The sequence below is a fragment of the Pelmatolapia mariae genome, linkage group LG8 (genome assembly GCF_036321145.2).
Source record: "Pelmatolapia mariae isolate MD_Pm_ZW linkage group LG8, Pm_UMD_F_2, whole genome shotgun sequence".
Classification (NCBI taxonomy): Eukaryota; Metazoa; Chordata; class Actinopteri; order Cichliformes; family Cichlidae; genus Pelmatolapia; species Pelmatolapia mariae.
The window spans coordinates 18,239,441-18,265,900 of record NC_086234.1 but is presented as its reverse complement, the minus strand read 5'-3'; the positions used below and the strand labels follow the sequence as shown (position 1 = coordinate 18,265,900).

Below are 26,460 nucleotides of genomic sequence, written 5' to 3'. Positions count from 1 at the left end.
GAGGCTTCATAAAGAATACACAATATACATAAATAATCATGAAATAATTTTTTAACAGACATAAAATGTAATCAGAATAAACAACTTTTACAGCAAGGATCACTATATTTTATTTGATTCAATCTTGACAGTGTGCTCTCCTCATTGTGACGTCCACTGCTTACATTCACTGTTTGGCTCATAATTTGAATTTCATATTCGTTGCTGTCCAGTTTCTCACTTCTCTGGCTCTTTGTAAACTGTGAAAGAACAAGAGAGATAGTGGTTGTCAGCTTTTGTTAGATTGGAGTCCAAGTGTGATGGCAATCATTGTTTTGTTGTAAAGTGTTTAGCAAGACTCATCCTGTCCTAAAATAACCAAAGTTCCTCCTGTTCCTTCATCTGTCCTCCTCTACCCGCTCAGACGGTTGCCCAGTGTTCTTACCTCGGACATCAAGTGTGCACTCCACTTCATCCTTGCCCAGTTCATTGACTGCCATGCAAGAGTATTTCCCTCCATCGAAGGTGCTGGGCTTTCGAATGTTGAGGGTCAGAACTCCTTGATTGTTCTGCATCAAGTACTTGGGATCCTCCCCAATAATCATCCTGTTCTTCATCCAGACAATCTTAGGCTAAGATTTGAACAAGCTGAGTTAAGAAAGCTAAAGCTAAAACGTCTTGGCTAATTAGGGGACTCAATTTTTAACATGTGCTTTTACCTTAGGAAAGCCTTTGACAGCACAGCTGATGGCAGTGCTGTAACCAGCCACAACACTTCTATCCACCAGCGGCTGAGTAAACTTGGGAGAGCAGCACATGTCTTTCTCCTTGTAGGGCTTTGATTTGAGTTCCAAGCCTTCAGAAGAGGGTGGGAGGTAAATCAGGGAAAAAAGGTTGCAGAAATCAGAAATGAACTGTATGAACTCAAACATGCAGCTCACATGTTTAAAAAGAAAAACAAAAATACAACTTTGCCACTACAAATATAAAGCACTACTTCTGAATAAAATGCAGCATGAATATATGAAATCGAAAGTTTACTTATTTATTAAATAGTAAATCATTAAGGATAATATGGTTGGTATAAACTGAATATACACCAATCAACTAAAGACCAAACACCATTGGAATAAATGGCTTACATTGTACTTATAACTTGGCTAACTTAGATGTATTTAGATGACTTAAAATCAGCATTTTAGGCCTAAATATGTGTTCAACTGCATGTAAATATTGGAAACACTGTCATACCCGTTTTGCCAATCACAGCCGTGTTCTTGCTCATGCGCGGCTCCTCACTCAGGCCACAGAGATTTTCGCTGTAGATGCGGAACATGTATTCGTTGCCCATGACCAGATCCGAAACTGTGCAGTTTGTTCGTCTATTGTGCTCATAAACAGTGAACCATTCCTAGAAAGAGAAAAAAAGTGATAATATTATATTAAACCACAAAAATCCCCCACAAATCTAGCATGGAGAACAAACCAAGTGTTGCTAAAGGTAAAAGAAGCAGCATTTGGTAGCTAATGTTAGCAAACCCAAGATTCAAATTTGGCTCCTTCTTTGATGCAAAGACGACAAGAGTAAACAGGATTGGCCAGAACAAATCAGTGAATCAGATAAATAGCATGTTATTCTGTAATTCTCCATAAAGCACAAATAAATATGCTTTTGTGCGAATGCAGCCAAAGCACACACTTCATCCTGTCAGCTGTGATCTCTCTGCTTTGAATGCATGAAGCAGGTTGGTCAAACAGACTCACAAGACCTGCAGCTCTTCATAAATCCACTAAGCTATAAACTGTTTATATAAACAGATGTCTGCATAATCTGTAGGCAGGGGCCAAGATTTCTGGTTTGCTTGTATATCACGTTCTGTTGACCAATCACGTTTGAGCAGGCTTTGGCAGCATGCCGATAAAACAGTCTATGTGGAGAACAAAAGAGAGACCGCATTTGTTAAAAGGTTTTATTTTAACTTGGAGTTAGGAATAATCCTTGATTGCAAAAGTTAAAAATTAAGTTAAACAGTATATAACAAATAGCTTAAATAAGCAGAATGATATGTAGCACAATAAAATAAAATAGACCATGCCAAAAGAAACTAATCTGAAACCACAGTAGATGCAACAAAGTTAAATAAAAACATGAATAAAGTAAGAAAGCAGTGTCCCTGCAGGTAAAGTGAGTCATGAGCGATGATTCAGAGAGATAACGTCCTGCGTAGTATACAGGTCCTCGCTGGACATCTTGGCAGGTGACTGTGGCACTGACGAAGACTGAAAACACCCCCCTTTCCCTTTCTCACCTTGGTCTTCATGTCTGCCTTCTGGATAGTGTATCCAGAAATATCACAGTTGCCATCATCCTTGGGGGGCTCCCACTCAAGTGCTGCATTGAAGCCCCAGACGTCAGTCACCTTCACATTCAAAGGTGGCCCAGGCTTGTCTGTTTGGGGTTAAACTTCTATTAGTGTAAGCTTCTAAACTCTGATGAATATTGCATCATCTCGTGTGCCTTTTCTTTGATTTAATGATGAGTGAAAATGTAAAATGGGCTGGGTTAAGTCGTCTAGAGTCCTGGGAGTCATACCAACAATCCTGATGTTAATACTGGCCCTGTCCTCCATGTTCTCAATCTTCAGAACCAGCTCATATGTTCCAGAGTGCTCTCTCTCTGCTGAGCGAATGAACAGGATGCTGTCCACGTTTGAGTTACGCACGTTGACCATCTTCTCATCAAGCGGTTTGCCATCCTTGAACCAGGTTGCGACGGGGCGTGGCTTGCCCTGTGATGCAAAAACATAATTTACTTATTTACTTACTACTTAAAAAATGTAGCTTCAGGTTGTTTTTTTTCTACATACTTTCAATACTCAAATTATTAAAACGATGCAAAACAAAAAAACAAACAAACTAAAAAACTATGTTTTGTTTTCTAAAATAAGCTCCTAATTTATTATTCTAATGCTTTTTAGGATCTGAACATAAGAAAAAACTAAATTTGGTTTCAGCGGCTGCTCTCACTAAGATATCATTGTTACTGATTGTTAGTGCACAGTAGCTCATCCTTTCTAACCTGGAAGGGGATAGTCAGGTTGATCTTCTCTCCTACTTTCCTGATGTACTTTGTTCTCAGGTCACGAGGAAGGCGGATCTTTGGATGTTCTGAAGAAGAAACAGACATCCTGTTTAAACTTCTTATCATAACATGCCGTATGACTCTCTGTGGTCAACACAAACAAAAACTATGCTACATCAGTGAATCTGACTCACTCACCGACGATCTCACGGATGGTGACGGGCTGTGACATTATAGCAGGAGGACTGCGCCCGGCGATGTTTACTGCCACCACCCTAAAGTTGATCTTCTCTCCCACCGGGAGGCCGCGCACCACATATCCCTGTCTCTCGCACAGCTCCTGGTTTGCCACCACCCACTCAGTGTCTACGTTAAAAGAAAACTTCATGTAGTAAATTAAACTAAGTGTGATCTGTGTCTTGTCCTTTTCCTATCTCTTTCTTCTTTTCATTCATTCAGCTGTTTTCATTTATTACACGTAAATATACGGCATTATCACCTCCTTCCTTGCAGTATTCAATAACGTAGCCGTCGAGGCCCCCAGCTCCAATCTTCTCTGGGGCGAGCCACTTCAAGCTGCAAGTGCTGTCTGTCACATCGTGGACTGTCAGACGCGTTGGCTCGCTTGTTGGGGCTGAGGATGACAGGAAAGGAGACTCAAGAGAATCAGTGACTGGCTTCACTGAACAAAGGAGGGACAGGGAGTTGCTAAGAAAGAGGACGTAAGGACGCCTGTGAAACGTACCAATAGGCATGAAAGGTTTGGAGCTGAGACTTGGCTGAGACATGCCAATGCTGTTGACAGCGAACACCCTCATCTCATACAGAACGCCTTCAATCATCCTCTTAGCCTCGTATGTGGTTGATTCGTACACGTCAAAGTTGAGCTTTGTCCATCTGGAAGAGCCTTTCTTCTTCCTCTCCATGAGATAACCTGGTGGAGTAATAATGCAGTTACATGAACAGGTTGAATAATAATTTTGTTTTCCTTAAACAAATTAATGTAATGCATGCTCCACCTTTAACTGGTGCACCGCCATCAAATTTAGGAGGGTCCCAAATAATGGAGGCGCAGTCCTCTCCCACTCCTGTGCACTTGATATTCTCAGGGGGGTCGGGCACATCTGATAAAAAGATTGCAGTTTATTTAAATACAACAGAGAAGACAGGTCAAACTGGTATTTGCAAAAAAACATCCCTGGTCTGCTGGTCACTACGAGGGGAAACCAGCTGATGTTATCCTGTAAAACCTTCACTTACCCACAATCTTCAGAAACAGCACAGCCTTGTCCTCTCCGGCAGGGTTGGTGACAGTAATGGAGTAGTTGCCCTCATCGTCTCTCTCCGCCCCCTCTATGACAAAGCAGCTGAGGTCTTTCCTGGACTCCACCCTTACACGTCCTTCAGTGTCTGTGATTGGCTAACACACGATATTAAAGCAGTTAAAACATGCCTAACAATTAGGGTTTATTTGTAACTTAAAGTTGGGGTAACAGAGGTTAGAGAAGGGGTATTAAACATAAGGCTTCGGGGCCAGAATAAGCCCACTCACATATCCAAACCAGCTGAAGGCAAAATCTTCTGACTGTTCATTGTTTTTTGCATGAGGAAATATTGTGTTGCAAGTTTTTGAGAGTGGATCACATCATGGGAAGGGGCTGTCTGTGAACTGTTAATTTTATCCAAGCCAGAGGTCTGAATCATCATCGGTTTTACAGCCAAAGACATTACTCAGGGCCTGCAGTACCACACTGAAGTGAGGCGGTTAAGCCAAAGAGCTGTGCCAGTGCTTTTCATAAAGTTACAGCAGTAGTGTTTCTTTGTAATAAGACAGAAGACAGAGCGGGAAAAAACTGAGGCATGGCGTATTTATGAAGCTGCACTTCTTTTTCTGAAGACATCTCAGACTTTTCATCAATTTTTTTGTGGATGGATAGTTCATAAAGTGTGACCATTACAAGAATGTATTGTTTATACTAAAGGGAGATTTATCTTTTTTATTCACTTTTTACTGTCCACTTGTTCTGCCACTTCAGTCTGCTAGTGATGAAATTAGGCTGCAAGTGGCACATGAACTAAAACGAGTGTTAGCTGGTGGCACTTGTGCAAACCAGAAAGGCATGAATGGACCACTTGGACTGACCTTAGGTTGAGTGTAAAATAAGAAGAAGGGAGCTGTCTTAGTATGACACTGATGGCACCTAAGGTCTGCTCATAACCCCACATGTGATCATTAAATTATATTCTAAAAAGTTTTCATTTCCACACATCTCCTAATATTTAAGTTGTCAAGTTATGCAAACCAAAATAATTCATGCTTAGTTGCATACCTACCAGAGTTATTAAGGTTTTGAATTTTCTTATCAGTTTTTATTTTATTTAGTTTTTAATTCAGTTCAGTTTCAGTGAGTTTCCAGTGTCTCGTTATTAGTTTTAGTGTTAGTTTCTATACTTAAAAAAGCTGTTGACTCACAGACATCCAAAGTTTTAATATTAATCTCTATCAAACACTAACCAGGCAGTTTGTTCAACAAATTTTTACCAAATTTACAAATACAACAATTGGGGATTGTGTACTGGAATTTCAGGAGCAGGACCACGCCTTCCTCAAGCTGTTCGTCTCGTTTACGTGCCCCACCCTCCCTCACCTTTTCAGTTCTTTAACTTCTTCACTTCTATTTAGTACATGGGGACTTGCAAGGCCCAGGAGCCGCTGCCAGTCCCCTTGGAGGCTTTCCCAAAACTGCAGCTCAATTCATGTCCAAGCCATTCACCTTTACCTACTAAAATGCTGTCAAACTGAAAATGAGGCCCAGCTAGTGAACTAAGAATATTTCCTTTACAATTTTATCTCATTTTTAAGTTTGCTAAATCTATATGTCCATATATCTAGTTTAGTTTAAGTTAACTGCAGCAATTTTTTGGAGCCCTTACTTTATCTCCTTTGGACCAGACAACAGTTGGAGCTGGCTCTCCAGTGATCTCCACATCCAGACGAAGCTTGTTCCCAGCTACCACGATGATAGTGTTTTGGGAGACCATGTTTCCAGTGGTGTCCAAGTGGATTTTTGGAGGTTCTGGTTAAAATACAGCAGACAAAGAGAGTCATCAATCAAGTAGGCTGTCTTTGGGTTTGAACTATACACAGGATGTTTAATTATGATGTAAATTACAGGTACCTACCTTGCCTAGGCACATAGTCGATCTTAATTTCTGTTATGAAAGAGAAAAGAGGTGACAGTATTATCCAGGCTGCTGGTGACTAATGTTTCCACAGCAGCACCTTTATAATTGTTCGGTCTTTCTCACCCAAGAAGTTCAGTTTGGCAGAAAGTGACAGGGCATATCCATCAGGTACAAATGTGTAGTCTCCAGCATCCTCTGGCTTCACATTATCAATAATCAGTCGGTGAAACCTGAGACAAGCAGCGCAGAAGATATCATGTAGTTTTATGGAAACATCTATGTCAATAAAAAACCCCAACTTTGTTCACATAAAGGCAAAACTGTTTGCTGTCGTCTTTTCACCTTCCAATGTGGGTCATTTTGATGCGCTCGCTTGGCAAGACCTCCACGCCATCTTTGTACCACTTTCCTGTGACCTTGTCGTCAGACACTTCACACTTGAACATAGCCTGATCTGTTGCCCTGACTGTCAGATCAGCGATGTCCTGCAACACCTCCAGTTCCTTTTCTGAGGAAGGCCACAAAAGCATAGATCAGGCAGGAGACAGACTGTGTAAGTGTAGCAGGAGAGGAAATAAACCCACTGATCCACTCATCTTGACACCCACTGCCATGAGTCGTTACTTTGTTTTTAAAGAGAGGTGCTGAGCCCTTGGGCCAGCACTCTTCTGCAGTGAACGTTTAAATGACAGATACCCTTGGCTACTGTATATATATAGTACCTTTTGATACAACACATGTGTGAATGCTATAAAAATATTATTAGCTTGGCTTTTCTAATGGTTTATGTTTTACTCTCACTCAAAACTAAAATAAAGACGTGAGATTATTATGATTTCATGTGGTACCTTCCACCTCCAGTTCTCCTTTGGTATGACCCCCGTTTGTCCAAGCGTGGTACATTCCGATGTCATCCAGTGTAGCTTCCTGAATGATAAGTGTGTGCTTCTTTCCATCCTTCTTAAAGCGATATTTTGAATCTTTGTCTTTGTGAATCTCTTGGTCTTCAAAAAACCTGGAAATGAATATAAAACAGATATTTTTTAAAAATTGTCCCTAAAACTCTCTAAAAACAAACTGTAAGGTGAAACTAGCTCTAACTTTACAAGTCACGTTGCAAAATGGCTTTGGAAATGTATGATTTTAGATTAATCAAGATATTACAAAATAATATCAATCTGGCTGTGTATACCACGTTTTTAAAATTATAATTAATTTCATTCATTTGCTCTTTGTACTTTTTATTAGGTTTTTCAAAATGCACCTTTGAATAAAAAGACACAATACTAAATTTAGCGATGCTGTATCAAAATTATTTCAAAAATAAAAACTCCAGTGAAACAAACTGAAATAAACTTCAGAATTTGAGCTTGAAATGCTTTTGTTGACTGACGATGTTCAAAGCCATCTAACATGCAGACCAAAATCTACACATTCAGTTGAGTTTGTGACAAAATCTCCTGTATCAAGCACATCAAATAGCCTCCACACATTTTGACCAGAACCAAGATTTCCTACGATATAGTTTCATCTGATATGAAGATGAGAAGGTCAAAAATTAACTGTGGAATATTACTGAATGAAGTCCAGAGGAAAAGAAAGTTATCACAAGGCTGGAAACTTTAGCAAAACGAACTCCAAATAATCACTTTCTATATGATTTTATGAGTCTCTCACATGTTATAGTGAAATCTTCTCTTCTTTACAACGTTGCTTCAGTACATTGAGGTTTCATTTTTGCACATCTCTCTTAAGGTTCCAGCACAGCATTTTAGGTTGAAGTCTGAACTTTGACCGAGTCATTACAACACTTCCTGCTGTGCTTAGAATCATTGTCCTGCTGCATGACCAAATTTGGGCAAAGTCACCTCACATTTGACTTAGGAATACTTTAATATACAGATGAGTTCATGGTCAGCCAGATCATTAACCCTCCACTACCGTGCTTGAGAGTTGGTTTGAGGTGTTTGTGCTGATATGCTGTGTTTATTTTTTGCCACACATGGCCCCGTGTATTATAGCAAAACATCTACAATTTGGTCTTTGTACAATGTACATTGTTCCAGAAGTCTTGTGGCTGATTCAGATTCAATTTTTTACACCTAAGCTGTGCTGCCATGTTGTTTTTAGAGGCTTTCCCCTGGCAACCCTTCCAAACAAGCCACACTTGTTCAATCTTGCTCTAATCTTATTCTAATTAATCTTATCATTTTAGGTGCTAAAAGAGGCCTGTAGATTCATCTTTTGCAGTTTTGAGTATTGCATGGACTAACTTTGGGGCGACTTTGCTGAGACATCCGCTCCTGGGAAGATTGTGACATTGTGTTAACGTACATCTGAATGCTTCAGATCACCAAACTGCCAAATCTTTTCTCTTATAGAGCTCACACTTGCTGATTGATGACTAATTGATAACTAATCAAGTGTATTGTCCTCTTATGCACGTGGTAATGGTGTTCTTAAGTTTTTTGGAGAACTTTATGGCGTCCTGTGAAAACTATTGTTTTCTACATGTGACTTTAAATGCTTGTGTAAGAAGAACAAGTTAAAAAAATTTCAGCATATGTACATAACCTGAATCTTTATTGCTGATAATGTGAATTTCACTCACCACATGACGTGGGCACCCTCTTCCGACACCTCTATCTCAAACTCCACTCTTTCTCCCACAACCACGTGATAGTCATCCATCAGCTTGGTGATAGTCACAGGGGGCTCTGAACACAACAGAGGGAGACTTTACAATTCATGAACCAAGCACTGAAACTTCACTTTTCATGCTTTGGGACAAGACATGTGCTGCTTTACTGTATTCTCAGATCGCTACTGTTACCAAACATTAAAAAAGAGAAAGTGCACCTTTGACAAACACCTCTGTGAAACACTTGTCTTCTCCAACCACGCACTCATATGCAGCATCGTCTGCCAGGGTTGCCTTATTTATGGTGAGTGTTCTGACATTGCCGCTCGCCTCCATGATATACCTTAAAAAGACAGTGTTTTTTCATCAAAAAGAATACACCTCTGAAAGTATTTCCACTACTGTATAGTATCAGATCCTTCCTTTTTAAAATGTGGATTTGAATCAATCTTATGACAGTTGCAGTGGTACATATTTTGTCTAGCAAAGCCAACACATATATTACAATTTTCTGCCAGGATGCAGTATTTTTTCCCTAAATGGGACATTTAAGGAAACAGAGGTCTTTGTCCTGCTTGAGTTTCTGGATTTGGGGCATAAGATGTCTCGGCAGTATGACTTGCTTTAACCCACTGGGAGGCCCCTTATGACTGCCTAAAAATAAAACATGTTGATGGCAGCATCATTTCTGGGTATGACTGTGTCGCACAGATAATTTTAGCTTGATATTTTTAAGCACTGCCCACCAAGTCCATCTAAGCTTGATGATCTGATGATATGATACACTACTGTTTAATTAAGCCGTACCCTGTAAAAAGCACACAAAAAGATCCGTGTGGATAACTGGTGTGTGTGTGTGTGTTTATGCTTTTAAGCATACTTGGCTGAGGGTTTGATCTCCTGACCATTCTTCAGCCATTTGACCTGAACATTGGGATCCACCACTTCACACCTCAGGGTAATTTTCTTGCCCTTATCCACTGAGTAGCAAGATTCAAGCTTCTTCAGGAAAGCTATAGTTGAAGACACACAGAGAAAAACCTCAGATTAACTCATTAGCTCACATATGTCATGCCCGCTCAGCCTCATAGCGCCCATCCTCTTGCCTTCTTCTTTCTATCCTTTTCCTCTCAATCATATTTGCAATATTCCTCTACTCCTTCCCCTCGCTTCCGTTAATTGACCCGACTTACCCTCGCTATGTATAACAGGCTCGGCCTTCATTTTTTTCAGACGCTTCAGCATGCCCCTCAGGTCAGTGATGCCATACTTAAAGGCGATTTTCTCATACTCGCTTGGGTGGGCACTCTTAAGCAGTTCCCACACATCTATCTCTGGTTCTTCTTTTTCAGGTTTCTTCTTCTTCCTGGCCGAGAAATAAAAGGGGGTTTATTAGCAGGTAGGGCAGAAGAAGCACAAAATACAATGAGAAAATCATACTGTCTCCTCGATAAACAAAACAATGTCAAGATTCTCACTTAGCAGCTTTGAGCAGAGCGCTGAAATCCAGATCTCCCTCATCCTCTCCAGCGTCACTGTATGTACAGAATCAGACTAACTGTAACACACATAATGCATTTTGCCATGGCACAACGTTAAGTGTACTATACTGTCAAACCAATGTGCTGTGAGACATGTTCACACATATATACACGGAAAAACATTTTAAAAAGTCTATGCGTGCATTTTCCACGGGATGAAACACAAACCCCAGAGCACTTACGCTCTCTTGAAGGCAGACAAAATATCTGCCTGTTCGTCCTGATGTGCAGCTGTAATAAGAGAAGTTGCAGAGAACGCACATTATTCCTGGATCAGATCAAAACATCAGTATGTATAGAATCCGTGGCAGCCTCAGCAGGCGAGAGTCTGTTTTCACTCACCCTCAACAGAGATCTCAAAGGTGGAGCTGTCACATTTGTCTTTTGAAGTCACTTCGCACCTGTAACCACCAGCGTCTCCAGGGACCACTTTGATGATCTTCATTTCATAAGTATAGATCTTAGGGAGAAAATATTCATTACTTCTTAGCTATTTCCGAAGGAAGAGGATCATCCAACATGGTACAAAAAAAATATCTCTGTCTCTCTTTGACACACACTTTAGTATTTCTGTCGTAAGTTTCTTTGAACTGCAAATGTTTTCCAGCCTTGCTGCCAAGGTCCAGCCACTTGCCCTTCAACCATTTCATGGTGGGTTTTCTTGTCAGGTTGGTGGAGTCGACCTTGGCTATGAAAGTGACATCCGTTCCTGCCATTCACAAGCAACAGTTAACTGACATGACATTATATACTCAGATTGCATATTACGGATTCCTGGAGACAGCGATAACACAAGCATTCATTCGTGTATCTAACCTGCGACAGCGACTACATTATTCGGCGGTTTCTCGACAAAGAGCCCAGTGAGCTCAGTAGACTGAGGCTCTGAAAAGAAGGAGTAAAAAAGATTTGTTAAATCAGTAAATCATTAAAATCTGGAACCCATTTTTATAGATTCATTTAAGACATGTGCTGCAAAATAACATACAACAAAAAATAATGTTCAAAATGCCAAAGTGCAAGAGACACGGTGAATGGTTTGGATATATCTTTGCTTATACTGAGGATCTAAAATACATATAAAACACATATAAGTCACATTGTTTCTGAATAATGATACTTCCATGCACGATGGGGACACTTTTTGGACACTTGCTTGCTGATAGAGCAAGCTCAGTAACAGCAGATGAAGTGTCCTGCTTGTTCAGGCAAGCAAAACGTACAGAAATACACAATCACTATATAAAAATCTGAAACTATTAACAAATGCACCTGGTGTCCTTTATGCATCAGCTTTTTCTACCATCATTCAAGATTTGGCATTCAAGGTGCTACTCTACAAACAATGCACACTTGTAATTGGCATTAGGTTCTTTTGTTGCGTCCTACTCTACAGTGCAGCTATCTGCTTTGTTTTCTGACAGGGAAAATAAATGTGCCTAATAAATTCAGTTTACTAAACAATCACAGCCAAGACTTGGCTTGGAAGCCATGAGAAGCTACTCAGGAATACAATATCCTCTTTGAGCATGACCAAGACATGCTGGCACACGTCTGAATTTCATCACGTTTTCATGCATTGCATTGTCACAGTCCTGCACTGTGCTTTCACATCGTCCTCATTCTCCCTCCAGTGCAGGGTCTGCTACAAAAAACAATTATCCCACTTTCACATTGGAAAGTATAACAGTTTTAAGTTATACTGTACCATAAGTCAGTATAAACTCAAGGTAAGTAAACAACAGTTACACAATGATTATTTTAGAGTCATTGCATCGAAACAACACACAGTAAAATGCAACAATTCTTTCATAATGATAAGATCATGATCTCAGTAATCATGATCTCAGCTTCAAATAATCAGTGTACTTTTAATCATCAAACATCGAATCTAATATTTGAAATTATCTTGATTACTTCTGCTGGACTGATTTCCAAGGCTGCAATCAAAGCAGATACTTTACCCCACACAGAGCAACAACAGAACACCCCATGCTGCCTGAATAACACCCCCCCCCCCCCCCCCCCCCCCAAATATTACACAAAAATCCAAGCCAGCGCTGACTTTAATTCACATTCAAAGTGCTTAATATTTAAAAAAAAAAAAAAAAAAAGCTCAAGTATTTATGGGAAAAAAAGGTAGATCAGAATCCAGGTGTGGGTTACTGCGATCAACTGAAAAGAAGTGATGTCCAGTCAAGTGACACAGAAAGCACACACTGAGGTTTTATCTATTAGGACATTATTCCATAATAATAATTATAAATAACACAGTCCATACAAGGTTCTTAAATTATTTAAATACAACTCATGAGATATTATAGTGTCCCACAATTTGTTAATTAAATAAATAATCATTTAAAAAAGCATTTTAACTTACTTTTTTGTAAAAAGTAAGTTAAAATGCAGAAGCAATGTGTAAAGAGCAACCTTCTATGGGAATTAAGATGGTAAGCAGCAACCAGGTGTTGTTGATCAAATGCACTTGGTTAAATGTGAATAAATGATGAATGCAAAAATTAAAAGAACTTGAATTTATAATTTATATACTGCTTTGAAATAGAATCAAACTACAACATTAATGTCACATACTTCACCAAATAAATCACTGAAGTGTGATTTAGATTTAACTTTTTAAAAATCTATTTTTATCTCCTGTTCTTATAAGTTATAAATCTAATACGTAGTATAAACTTAGTATAAATTTTGTTGCAATAAATTCAACTAAGGGAATGTTGGATTCCAATACTTTTTTTTTTTTAAATTGGCAGTAACTTTTTTGCAGACATCCATTACTAGTATGAGAGCCCCAAAACAAACTGCAGTTGGCCAAGTGATGATAATCCCCCCCACACATTATACCCCTGTGAGCATGGCTTTAAACAGCCTTGGTATGATAAGCACTTCCCACACAGAAATTGACTCTTAAGAGATACATTAAAGGCAAACTCAACTCAGAGGAGTGGAATAAACTTTCTGTAGCCAGGACAGGGGATCAAAGAAACGGCAGACCTGAAAATATTTTTAAAATCTATAAATCTATATTTAAAATGTGGACTGTATACAAAAGATATTTGACCTCCTGATGATTCTTTGAAATTAAATTTAAATGCCCTGAGTAATTACTGCATGACAAAATCAGTGCACAAACTCAGCCATATGCCACAGTGTTGAGTCAATGATGTTATTCAGCCTGATATATTAATAATATTGATCTTTGAAAAGAAAAACAACTTCTCAGATCTGACTTAATGAGGATGAAAAAATATATTTTTTAGTGACATTATGTTGAATTATTAAGATAAATTAGTCTAGATTTTGATGTAGACATCATAGCTTCTACATTAGGCTGATTTTGGTACATTTCTTCAGATTCCCTCTGTTTCTATCTTCATCCTGGCTGTGTTTGTCTGTATTGCTAACCAGAATGGTGTGGCTTGGTGGATTCATGGTGGACGATGGTGATGATGAGAAAACTGTACTCCCAGTGTTGGGGTAAAATGTGGCCGACAGCTTAAGATCAGTGGTTCTTATGTTTCCCTTTGAAGGTTTTGCACATGTTCAAGGTTTTTTTGTCTTTGTTTCACGCTCCAGTTTTTCCCACTCACACTCTACCACTAAGCTTACCCTTTCTTCTCTTATATTTGTGCCATGCTGAGCTGTGTCTGGATCATCTGCAGTACAATGTACCTTTCCACCCTCTAGGCAAATGTTGTCACAGCAGGAGTAGCTTGCTGAGTCCCACATTCAGCGATGGGCATTCATGACATCAGAGGAGATGCACACTTATGAATGGTAGGAAAGGAAAAAGCTGTGGTCATACATCCACCACTGGCCACATTTGGCAGGAAATTTATAGAGGTGCCCAATTTAATATTCATGACCTCATATTGACTCTCGAGCCCACTTTTTGCTTGGCAGGCCACTACTTTCTGGTATGTTTCAGCACAGCAACCAGCCTTCCCTACATGGCTGCCTTGTTGTGAGGACACAAAACAGTCTTGACACGTTTGATAGAGTCTGTGACTTCTCATCTTTCCTTTGCATACCTTCACGTCCATCATCTGCGTATTTCCAACAGTCCAAAAAAGAAACACTTTGGCAATCGTCCTGGTAATGCTGGGATCGCTCCCAAGGTCCAGTCTGCCAGGCTTAACTCCAAACATATTCCTAACATATGACAACATGCACCGCAGGAAAGAGTTTACATTTCTCAGTTGCCACTAATGCTGCACCTTACCTCATACTAAGAACACATAGATGTTCAAATTGGAAAAGGAAAACCCTTATAAGTGCTGTGTTTCCCTGTTAAGCACAGCAAGTCTTGGACATTTTGCACACGTCTGAAAAAGTACACCAAGAAATTAGCACCCTTCAGCTCCCTGGGGTCTCGATGCTTCCAGAACCATTCCATGCGATCTCCATCTAGTCAGTCAAAATAGAGCAGACGTTCAACTGATCAGTCTGGCATCACTAAGGCAGATGGGGACAGCTTTGTATCAACAGCTCTTAAATTTTACTTGTAAAACCTGAGCTGCAGCGCTGCAGCAACACTTTTAGATTTAGCCTTTATGACACTTTTACGAAGTTTAGTTAGTCAAACATCTCAGATCCTTTGAGCTGATGAGACATGACCCTATATGCAGATCACGCGCTCTCTGGAGGAACCGCGTTTGATAATGTCTTGGATGACCGCACTACCTGACCTCTCCTTGCAGTTTCCTAATACAGCATAATGTTACATTTAAGAAGCAACCATAAAAAGTGTCATAACATCAGATGACACTTGGCACGTTAACAGCAACAGCTGCTATTGTGCCCCAATGAGTGCCGCACACGAACCACAGCTGTGTTTCCACTCTCATTGTTTAAATTGCCTGAGGGACAGAAGCACAAGAGGGTTGGTATCATAGGTCACAGATGGAGAGACAATAATTTTCACATGGAGAAACAAATTCTAAATTGCTGAAAGAACATAAACAAAATAATTTGTCTGTGAGTTGTCTGGTAGCATCAGTGGATACCACCAGTAGGGGACAGAAATGGATGAATGACATAAGAACGCTGTCACACACTAGGATGCCCACAGTGTTTTCTCTTTGAGACAGACGTAGGTCTGAAGAGTTCAGGAAAATACTTAAGACGTGATTCTGAAGCTGCTACTGAGATAGATACACAGACAAGCCATCTTTAAAAACACTGGGAGAAAAAGTGAATAACATGATTATCTCTGTACACTCCCACCTATCAAGGGGTTAGATATGTTAGGCACCAACTGATCTGACATATCAGGATGACATATTGCTGGCAGAGAAGAAAAGAGAAAATAAAAAGGAGCCAAGCTGACTGGGTCTCAACATATCAAATATGACAGCATTCTGGGATCCAGTCGTGGGTTGCCAAACAAAGTGTAACCAAGGTTGTCCTTCAGGAGAAGGACAACCTTCTACCACCAAGGTTGGTCCATGCAGTTAGACACAACGTGCCCTATAAGGTGATGGATGATGCACAAATATTTGTGCCTGTCACTCCCATCTAGTGTGATGGGGTGAATTTAAACTTTTCCTAACCTTCACCAAGTAGTTACCTAAAGATAAATATGTGGCATTTAGTGCCTAAACCTAATAAGTGAGTCAAAGTGAAAAGCTAAGCCTGTGGCGATAGTGTGACGCTCTGGGCAATGTTCTGATGAGAAAATGTGTCATTCATGTACATGTTTGACTCGTATCACATATCCCGTCAATTGACATTGTTGCAGACAAAGTAGAACCAGTTATGGTAATGTTATTACCTGACAGAGGTGGCAAACCTTCAGGCAAACATTGCATACAGCAGAACGTTCAAATTTGTTCATGAATTAAACATTGGAGTTTTGAGTGTTAACTCCATATTTCCCAGTGTTCAAACATCTGTGGGATGAACCTGAAAACAAGTCAAAACTATGAAGACCCTACCTCACACCTTACTACTCTATCTGACAGGAGCAAGGTATTCAATTGCCTTCAGGATCTCTGAAGGTAACTGAATCCGTCCTGCTAAGTCTATCCCATGACAGGTCAGAGGAAACTGTACAATATTAGTTTATTGTTTTAAAACTCATGGCTGATAAGAACCGAGAGAAGTAGAATCTCTTTTTATAATCCCCACGAGGAGCTCTGTGGCATACCACAGAATTTTGGTCAAACAGCTTCATGCACATTTTATGAGCTCTGTAGTGAGTGATACTTTGTCTTGGCAGACAGCAGTCTCATCACAGAACAAGAACCTTGTGTACAAACAACTTCAATCCAAAGAAGGTTTGCTTGCAACCAACTGGTTTTAATAATATATGTTGTAAAACTGAAAAAATAAAAAGCACTACAAAACCTCCACCAATGCAGCTCACTCTCTAGGCAGTGTTTTCTTTTAGGGGAATATTGTATTTTGATATAAATATTTTGGAGGAGCACATAATGGCTAATAGATATTAATTTGTAAATAATTGGACGTGAATAAAAACGAATATTATACTACAGTATATTTCTAACTTTCTTTAAAGATATAACACATTTAAAGTCAACTTGAAAGAAAGGCAGATGTGAAATGTCAAAATGAGGTCAGAGGTCAAATATGACATAATATTTGGATAATAAATATGCTGTAGAATTTTAAACAAACTTAAAGAAAAAAGACATTTTATGAAATTTTTTATCTTAATTGACCTTAAAGAAGAGGTTGGAGGTCAAAGTAAAGCATAGCTCTGTATAGCATAATTATGACTTTGATCTTCAGATCAATCTATTGATGTTAAAGGAGAGGTCAGAGGTGAAATCTTTGCATGATACTTTGTCGACAATACTTTTAAGATTCATACTTTCCAAGTTATAAGGCTTTTTGTCCATTTTCATCCAAAAATCATGAAGTTTATTTTGAAGGCCTTGGTGGATGTAAGAAAAACATTTGTTGACTGTTAACATGACGCAATTCTACAACTCTACATAGTTTTATCAGAATTGCGTTTACAGACAGAATGAGGCACATGCAAATGCAAGGAAAACAAATAACCTCCTAAAATTTAAAAAAGCATTAAATCAGTCCAAACTGAAGTAATCAAATGATTTCATCTAATAAACTGGACCCAGGCTCACTTAACAATATATTATGTGACAGTCTGACTAGCACATAATACCGATATTACACTGACATTAATCTTAACACTCAAACAGATGATTTAGAAAAATATAGTTTCAGCAAACACATCAACATAAAATGCTGCTCTTTTCTTACCATCTCCATCAGTTTCTGTATCTGCTGCAGACAAGGAAGCAAACAAAACTGAAAAAAGCAGCTATCAAGCAAATGCTTATTGTTGCACAAAAACCACATATTGCTGCAACAGAGACCAAGCAACACAGCAACACGGCTGTAACACAACCACCATGCACTGTCACATTTTTCATTAAAAATCGCTAACATCCAATCCACCTTGAATATGCAAATTCAAATATTTTCCTATTAACAGATTCAGAGTTCCTAGGTAGATAAACACATAAACTATGGAATTTTTTAAAAATAGAAACAGAAACATACTTTTAAATGATGTAAATAACAAAACTGTGCAGTTTTACACACTACATGTGTTTCACATGTTCAGCATATAAAGCTTAAGGTTAAAGTTGACCTATAATGCTCATTACCAGCTTTATTTCAAACTCTTCTAGAGTAGCTCTCCATGTTTCATGGTTCAAAACAACCCTCATTCATTTCCAACTAGGCCTTGGTGCAGCCACATTGGTCACCCTCTGTTTGAAGCAGCTCCTCCCTTTTTAACACCTTCCTCCCTTTAAGAAAACTTTCTAATGCTTAGCTCATCCTTGCAAGAAGAAGATTTGAAAAGCAGGTGGGATCTGGTGTGCTCACTACCAGAGCAGTGTATTTCCTAATAGCAGAGCAGATCTAATAGCAGAGCAGTTTAGAGAGCTCTGCTTACATGTACATATGGTGACCTCGGTATTTGAAACCATGACCATGTACCGAGGCAAAAAGTAAAGCATAGTAGGTCCACTTTAATTTCACACATAACATATACTATAAGGTATATGTATATAAAGTGTATTAAAAAATAGTCAGGTAAGAAAAATCATCACAACATGTGAAATGAATAATCCTGTTATTCATGTCATAACAGCACAGCAGTCAGATATGTTACAGTCGGTAACATATCGCTCAGTTCTGTGAAGAAAAATCTTTGTGAAAAAAAGAAGATTTAGCCCATTTCGAGAATACACAACAAAAAGTTACGAGGATCACCTGAGACCAACCTACAAACTTGCAACCTGAAGGAATCATGCACATACTGTAATTTTCACGCATTATGTCACATATGAACTCATATGTGAGGACATTAAATTGATACCACAGGCATATACATTAAAATATAACACTCAAGGTAAATTTAGTGCCTCCATGTCAGTTCATTCCCACGATTCTGCCTTACCTCCATCTTCAGCGGGTGCATCTAAGGAAAATGAAGGGACATTAACTTGGAGTTCCAATATACACTAGATATAGTTACTATGTGCAGTGAAAAAGAATGTCTTTGTGCATTATACAGACACTGGGCCACCTACACATTACACCTACAGGGAATGGAAACCCATGCCACGAAGCTCCCCGTGCGCAGTTTTTGTGCTGATGTTCAGAGGAGATTTGGAGCTTGGGAGTCTGAGCCTACTGAGTCGGCAGAACTATGGAAACTTTCATGCACAACCTCAGAACTACTCTGACTTTGCAATAATACTATTTACAGTTGATCATGGTTTATCCAGGAGGTAAGAAATGTCCTTCCTAGGTCTTTGATTTTATACTTTATTATATAATTTATGTGCTTTTGTGTTGTGACCCTGAATTGCATAAAAGGAAGAAAAGGAATGGCTGGATGAATGGATATACTTTAGTCCTTATAGTGTATTATTCCCTGACACTAATAGACCACCACATCCTCTTCAGGATGTGGCAGGGAGAAAATGAATAATGGTTAAGTAACTAATAACAATAAATGTTGAGACCTGGAAAATTTTACATTTGGAAACGCTGCAAATGTAACAAAACCAAAAACTCACAAAAACTCATACAGTGCATGCCTGCAGTGAAATGCAAACCAAAGGTCACAGTGAGAACTCAGAGTCTACAGATGTGGAAAATGCATCCAGTTACAGTCAGTCAATGAACTATGTTAAAATCCTCACAGATAGCTTGTCCTGTCTGCTTCACACACACAGTTCATTTCTGTACAATCCAAAACTATTCATATTAACAAAGAAAAGAACAGTTGTTCTGAAAAGAAAAAGGAAAAGAAGGAGAAAATACGATGATTATTTCCAGTTAGAGTGGTTATGAATATAAACAAACAAGCATGTTGCTTTGATATACACTGCATTCATGTGCAGATAACATGGTGTAATTTCCTTGATTTTACATAATCACAGTGTAATATTAAAGTGTCTGCTTGTAGTTAGCTCTGGTGATGAGATGTGATAGGCCAGCTAAAAAATGCAAACACACTAAATGGGAGTGGCACAACAATTTCATTATTCCATTCAGCAGTTTCCTGTTGTCTCATGATGTGATTGAATTTGAGGCCTGTCTTTTTGACTCAGTAATTGCTCAACTCATTATCTAGCAATGGCAAAACCATTTGTTCTGTATTCATCAGGTAATTAGTTTTACAGATTAGTTAAAATGCATTTTTCAACACTCAGTTCAACTCAAACCCACTCAGTGTCACTTATTAACAATGCATAAATCCTTAAAAGTCTCAAAAAAAGAAGCAAAGAAAGTCATTGTCCTTCTTCTTCTTCAGCGGCCTCCACTGGGGCTACAATTAGTGGATGTTTGTTGGACATAGAAAAATAAAAAATAAAACCATGACAGTCCCATAGGAAAACTAACATTAGAGACACATGACCACACTAAAATATGGCTTGTGGAAACCAAAGCACTTCTGCCAGAGCTCTTTCTGTATGGCTACATAATTTGAAGACAGTTGGTTGAACAACAATTTCATAATGCATTTCATAAAATATTCTCAAACACTATAAGATAAAAATAGAGACCACATAGTCACATGTAGGCATGCAGGAATAAAACGAAGATGCTCACTCGCTTGATAAAAAGTTTATGAATAAATAATATCAGTGGACACTGATTACACGCCATTATAAGCTGAAGCCTGCCTCTGCCTGACACATGCAGTTGACATGATATGTGAGTGAAAAGCGAAAATGTGAGAGCTATAATCACGTCACCACGTGATAATGTAAGACACGCAAAAGGTCAGTTGTGGAGCAGTTTACTTACCCACCGCTGGTTTCTCTGAAAAACACAAAAGGGGGGAAAAAGGGTTAGAAAGATAGATTCAGAAGTTATAGAAATGTACTGTGATCTGTTACATTTAAGAATCCTTTATCTGTTTTCAAAGGATCCTTCCTCTCAGGGAAAACGATATCTTTAGTAGACTTACTGTTTTGCGTCTTTAATAACACCTAGTCTGACGATGGTTAAAGGTCCTGTTTGTCTGAGGGTAATGGCTTTCTACAAAATGATTACGTTTAGCATGTATCTTATTTATTAGTGAAGCTACTAATCTCAGAATGTAAATTTTAAATATGGCGTACAGTAAGAAGATACATTTTAAAAAGTAGCCACTTTTTAAAAAGTAGCTTTAACAATCACATCCAATGTGATTGTTAAAGCCTAAATATGGTAAAAGCAACTTCTCAATGGAAATAGAGGCCTATAATACACCCGACTTCCACAGTGTCTTGCTGGGGGTCACTGGAGTAGCTGCTAAAGGCCAGGGATGGTGTCTTATGACCTCCCTGAAGTCATACCATATTCTCTTAGCTACACAAAGTTTCCTTGAATAGTCACTCCAACCTGACCTGGTGTGGTTTACTGTTCACATGTCATAAATTTCTGGATAAAACAGGTGTTGTGACAGAAAATATAATCATGATTTATTGTGTTTCTCTTTTTAAAAAGACTTTAAATGTGTAGAATACGATACTAATACATGCCTGCATGCCTCATAACAACATTATATTTAATGCTACAACTGCATTATCTCATATGACATTGTGCTATATCTAACAAAAGGAAAAAATAAGACAGCTTGATTTTTTTTTTTTTTCAGTAGAAGAAGCTGGAAACAGATATAAATTGAAATAGTATTCAGAGAAAAAAGAGCTTTTGGTTTTAGTACTTCATATATCCTGTTTGAGGATTTAAGACCTGCATTGAGTGTAAATCTGCACCGGCATCTGCTATGTAAGTCCACATGGAGCGAGAATCTTGATCATCTTCAACAAGTCTGTGATAAAGCAGTGTAATGAACTTCTGAACAGCTGCTTCTCACAGTCAAAATAGTCCCCTCAGAGACTTTCGGTGGTTTCATATGCAGTCCTGCTACTCATATAATTAGGAGATTTTTTTGAAGATGCGCCGATAGATGTTAATATACAAGTATATTAAAAAAAGAACAAGACTTACATTATCCTTATGACAAACACAATTATTGACATTTTGGTTCACAATGTCTGTGGTGCAAACCTGGCTAGCACTTTGGAAATTGGTTGCAAAGCAAAACAAAAAATAAAAAACAAAGAAAAAAACTATAAAATTAGCCCACAGTGATATATATTATAAAAAAAAATTTTTATAAATCTTTTTTTTAATAAATTTATAAATTTAAGAAACACGCACACACAAACAATAACAACAATATATATATTTTTGTGTGAAAATATAAAAACTTACATTTCATTGGTATAAACATAATACAGAGATGTCATCAACCAATAATTCTGGCAGGGCAAGGACTGCTTTTAACTGGCTGTGGTGACAGGAAAGAGGCGCATTTTCACACATGCATAGAGATCAGAAAGTGACACTGTTTACTGGAACAATGTGTCAGTGAAGCCGACACATTGTTCTCAAGAGTGTGAAGTCACACCATTTAATGCACGTATGTCCAGAGGCAAAGGGCCGGTGTTAAAAAAAAAATCATCATAATTCTTTGAATTGTTGACTTATATTCAAAGAGTTTGGCTTCTATAAGAGTCAGGCCTGTATTTATGATACTTAGGATACTTTTAAAACACAATTTTGATGACCTAGAATGCTTTTGTGAAAGTAATAGTAATATTTGTGTAATAAGTTTCAACTCAGAAATCCATCTCTGTAGTTTTTGTGATTTCTAGGTGATTTTACTACACTGGACACCTGGGGATAAGTAAAAAAAAAAAAGGTAAATATATATTTTATTATTTGGTTCTACTAGGTACTACACTTCATGCATTATTAAAAAATCCTAACAGCTTGTCATTACTTGTCAAACAGAAACACCAACTTTACACAGATGGTCAAAAAATGTAAAAAACTGGCAGGATTACTCCTTCATTTAAACAAGTTGTCTGTCCACTCCTGTCAAAATCTTCTAACTTGAAGTGACAGCTTCAGACAACTTGGCTGAAAGTCGCTTCTCTTTAGTACTGCCATCCATCTCTGCCTTCTAAGTTTATCTTTTGCGAATCAATACAAAAAATAAATCCGTCTGAACAAGACTATCCAACTCTACAGCTCTGCATACTTTTATAGCTACAATTCAGCCACAGAGATAAGTTGCCAATGTATATAAAGCACCTTGATGCCAGAAAACCCCTTGTTAATTTTGATATGCTTGCACTACTTTGCATATGAACATATGCTGTAACGTAGCCGACTGACAAAAACAGCTTTGTATAATCTTACACTGATACACTGACACAGAGTTTCAGAGAAGTTTCAGAGGATAAAAGTCATTTTTAATGAACTTACATCTTTGTTCATTAAAATCATGTAAGGATGACCATGTAATCATCCTTACATGATTTTAAACTAGATGTAAGGATGATGCAATACTAAATGCAATACTAAAATAATGTAAAACAACATATAAAATGTTAAAATAATAACAAGGGCTGCGCTAGTTGTACTATACTCACAGACCTCTTACTTTGAAGGAATTGATTTCTGTGGCCTGGAAATTGAACAGCTAGCTGTGGAATGCGGCTGTATTACTTGCAGAGGGAATTTTCCCGTCACTGCTGCTGCTATTTGAATTCAGTTTGGATCAATGCACTGCTTGGATTCCTCCATCAGCTGATGCAGAGGTCGTCCAAATGACTGTGGTGAATGGTTATGGATAATAAATGGATAACCCGGACCTTCCCCTGAACCAGGCAGTCAAACATGTTCTCTGATGTCTTGCTTCAGCACTGCTGCCAGGAAAGATACAAAAAAAACTTTCTTGCCTCATGCCACAATATCTGCATGTGTTTGTTAAATTTTGACGATTAAGCTGCTTATTGCGTTATATATGCAGTTAATGAAAGCTCTGCCACTCAGTGAGGAAGTGACAGTGGTTTCTAGTGGTGGTACTTTACTATATGGATTATGAAATCACAGATTTTGCCATCAAGAGTGACTTAAAGATAAATGTATTCATTCACCAAGTGGACATTAATCATTTCATCATTTTACGTTGAGGTTTTTGAACCCTTTTGAAGATAAACAGCGCTGAGGGATTGGAGAAACTTCACAGAGCAGTTTTGATTCAACTTGCGCTCATCATGTTTCATCAGGACACAGCGATGAAAGGAATTATGACCGTGAATCATACCATTGCTTCCAACCACTGACTAGAAAACTGTCACGCACTTGACTGACTGCTCTGGAGCAGTGCCACATTAAAGAGGGCATCAGGCCTGAAGACCAAAAAGGAACTCTTTAGGTGAAAATGACAGATTACATAATGATTTATCTCAGCTGGGACTCCAAAACTGTTAGGCAAAACCCGATACGTCAGGGTGTGTGAAACTCTATGAAAGTAGAAAAGGTCAGGGCTTACTGCAGAGTATTTTTAGCTGTTAGTTGAGGGTGTGATCTGAGTGCTGTTAAGTGAAGTAGCACAGAAAATCTTTGAACTTATGTGGAAATGTGAAAGGTAATTCAGTTTGTGGGTAAATAATAGTGTTGCACGCTAGGTAAAAAAAATGTTACCACAATTCTTTTTAATAAGAGTATTAGTTGAGAAAGTATTTAAAAAATATATTCCGTCAAATATTTCCTAGAAGCATCAAGCAGAGCTTAAAAACGAAAAAGTGCCAGGTTATCTGACCTTCGTATTTGAAGCTTTGCAGTTAAGTTTGGCTTGGAATGACAGAGCAGTGGGTGGTGCAGACAGAGTATGCAAAGTGGAATCATATTCATATTACTCAGATAAACACTTTGGCTCTATATGGTGAATAACAGCAGTGCCTGGTTAGGTTTCTGGGATAAAAATAAAAGGGCCATGATTAGATCTTTGAAAAGATTAGGGCAAGGACAGATGCTGTGAAACAGAATCAAATATTACAGAGTAGAATTAAGAATAATGTGTGAACAACTCCAGCAAAGCCTATGACATTCACTATCACAATGTGGTCAGCGGGAGTCCCCTTGGGGGAAAGGGTTTGAGAGGCTCAACACCCGTCAGCACAGTCTTGCCCTACAAAACTCGGCTATCCCAAGAGATCTATCAGGGCAACTGAGACTGTCTGCAACCTTAGCCTGCTATCAGCTTAGTCAGTTGATTTAAGGTGATACTGAATGGGTCAATGTTGAAGATAGTAGTGAAGGTCAACAGGCAATTATATATGAGAAGGCATGATGCAATCAAGGATGTCAAATCCCTATCCTATTGGGCATTACATAATCCAAAATGCAGATTATCATATATAATAGCAAGAACAGTTTTTTTTTCCCTGAACGCTGCATTGAAAACAAGTACTGTGTATATATTCTATGAAGTGAGTCAGTTACAGTGACACAAGCTGACCTTCATATAGGACTCACGTAAAGCTCCAGCAGTATTTGCTTATGAAGCTGCTGCAGCTGGAAGCTTGCCAGTTCAGTCAACAAGATAGCAATCTGTGCTCCGATGTCATAAAGATACTCAGTCTAGTGATGTAATAACAACTGGCTACGTCATTATTTACTCCGTCTCAAATTTTCTTTACGGACAGATAACAAGAAAGCAGACAGGTGAAATGGGAATATCCTTGACAAATGGGTAGTATCAATAGTGAATTATTTCATTTATAAATAAAAAATGATGGATATTTTCCATCATATTTTGTAGGAATCGCTTTGTAATATTAATATCGGGTTCAAACTCATGGTCAGTCTCACCAGTAGCTATAACATTAATACCTAAGCCACTTTCACCCCATTTAAGTTTGGTCATCTGCTTGTATTTTCTGCCATAACAGCAGACATGCTGCACAACATACTACAAAACCATCTTTCATAGTACTCTTGTTTGTTTTTCACAACCTATAGGATATGTGTAGTGTAAATAAATACGCATATATTATTTTTTAAAATAGCATTTCTCAGTTTTAGTGCACTATGTAATGATTATATATTTAACACTGAAAAAATGTGAAAACAAAACATAGGGAACAATTCATATTATCCATTAATTTCTACAACATTCATGTGAATTTACTGTTATTTATATTTTTCAAGTCAGCACACCTCAGTATAATGAAACTCTCTAAACTAATTACAATGAATTATGATGTTACAAAAAGTATCTGCATACCTTCAGGGACTGGCTCAGGCATGGTTATTCCTGTGTCTTCTGTTTGCCGCTGGAAGACTGAGGGCTTGTGGGGCTTTTTTCCTTTTTATTTCTCCCCTCTCTCTCTTTCTGTTATTCAAAGCTTTCCTGGCACTCAAGTCACCCACGCCCTCCAGTGAGCGAAGAGTTTTGGAGATATGACACCCTTGGGGAGTTCAAGAAGAGACGCACTCAGAGTGAGACCTTGTTAAGGTGGAGACAAAAGAGGATAATGTGATGTTGAAAAGGGTCACATTTGCAGGATGACGAGATTAATAGGCTGACTAAACCTGTTGAGCTTTTGAATCTTTGCTGGACACATACAGAATACACTGAAACGAGTACTAGG

General features: G+C 38.4%; 1 protein-coding gene across 2 annotated transcripts; it reads right to left on the bottom strand.

Annotated features, from left to right (window-relative positions):
• Positions 1-117: 117 nt before the first annotated feature.
• Positions 118-26,129, bottom strand: LOC134633179 (myosin-binding protein C, fast-type-like). Of its 2 annotated transcripts, none has more exons than XM_063482046.1 (30): positions 26,094-26,129; positions 20,768-20,782; positions 18,906-18,926; positions 17,696-17,719; positions 11,246-11,314; positions 10,990-11,138; positions 10,772-10,889; positions 10,612-10,660; positions 10,367-10,423; positions 10,082-10,254; positions 9,769-9,901; positions 9,107-9,231; positions 8,859-8,964; positions 7,096-7,262; positions 6,590-6,755; positions 6,371-6,477; positions 6,245-6,274; positions 5,996-6,138; positions 4,322-4,481; positions 4,081-4,185; positions 3,807-3,995; positions 3,561-3,695; positions 3,260-3,427; positions 3,059-3,147; positions 2,573-2,768; positions 2,289-2,428; positions 1,231-1,390; positions 699-835; positions 425-611; positions 118-239 (listed from the first exon to the last, which is right to left on the bottom strand). In XM_063482046.1, the coding sequence occupies exons 1-30, from the start codon at positions 26,113-26,115 to the stop codon at positions 217-219; spliced, it is 3,363 nt and encodes a 1,120-aa protein (XP_063338116.1). In that variant the 5' UTR covers positions 26,116-26,129; the 3' UTR covers positions 118-216. The 2 variants fall into 2 exon arrangements, with proteins under 2 accessions (XP_063338116.1, XP_063338117.1); XM_063482047.1 differs by having other exon boundaries at positions 17,696-17,716; positions 26,094-26,128.
• Positions 26,130-26,460: the final 331 nt, after the last annotated feature.

Coding starts and splice junctions, on each gene's coding strand:
- LOC134633179 (XM_063482046.1), bottom strand. CDS start 26,115: ATGCCTGAGCCAGTCCCTGAAG. Junction 11,139..11,245: donor TAATGTAGTCGCTGTCGCAG/GTTAGATACACG, acceptor TGTGAATGGCAG/GAACGGATGTCACTTTCATA. Junction 3,696..3,806: donor CAAACCTTTCATGCCTATTG/GTACGTTTCACA, acceptor TGTCATCCTCAG/CCCCAACAAGCGAGCCAACG.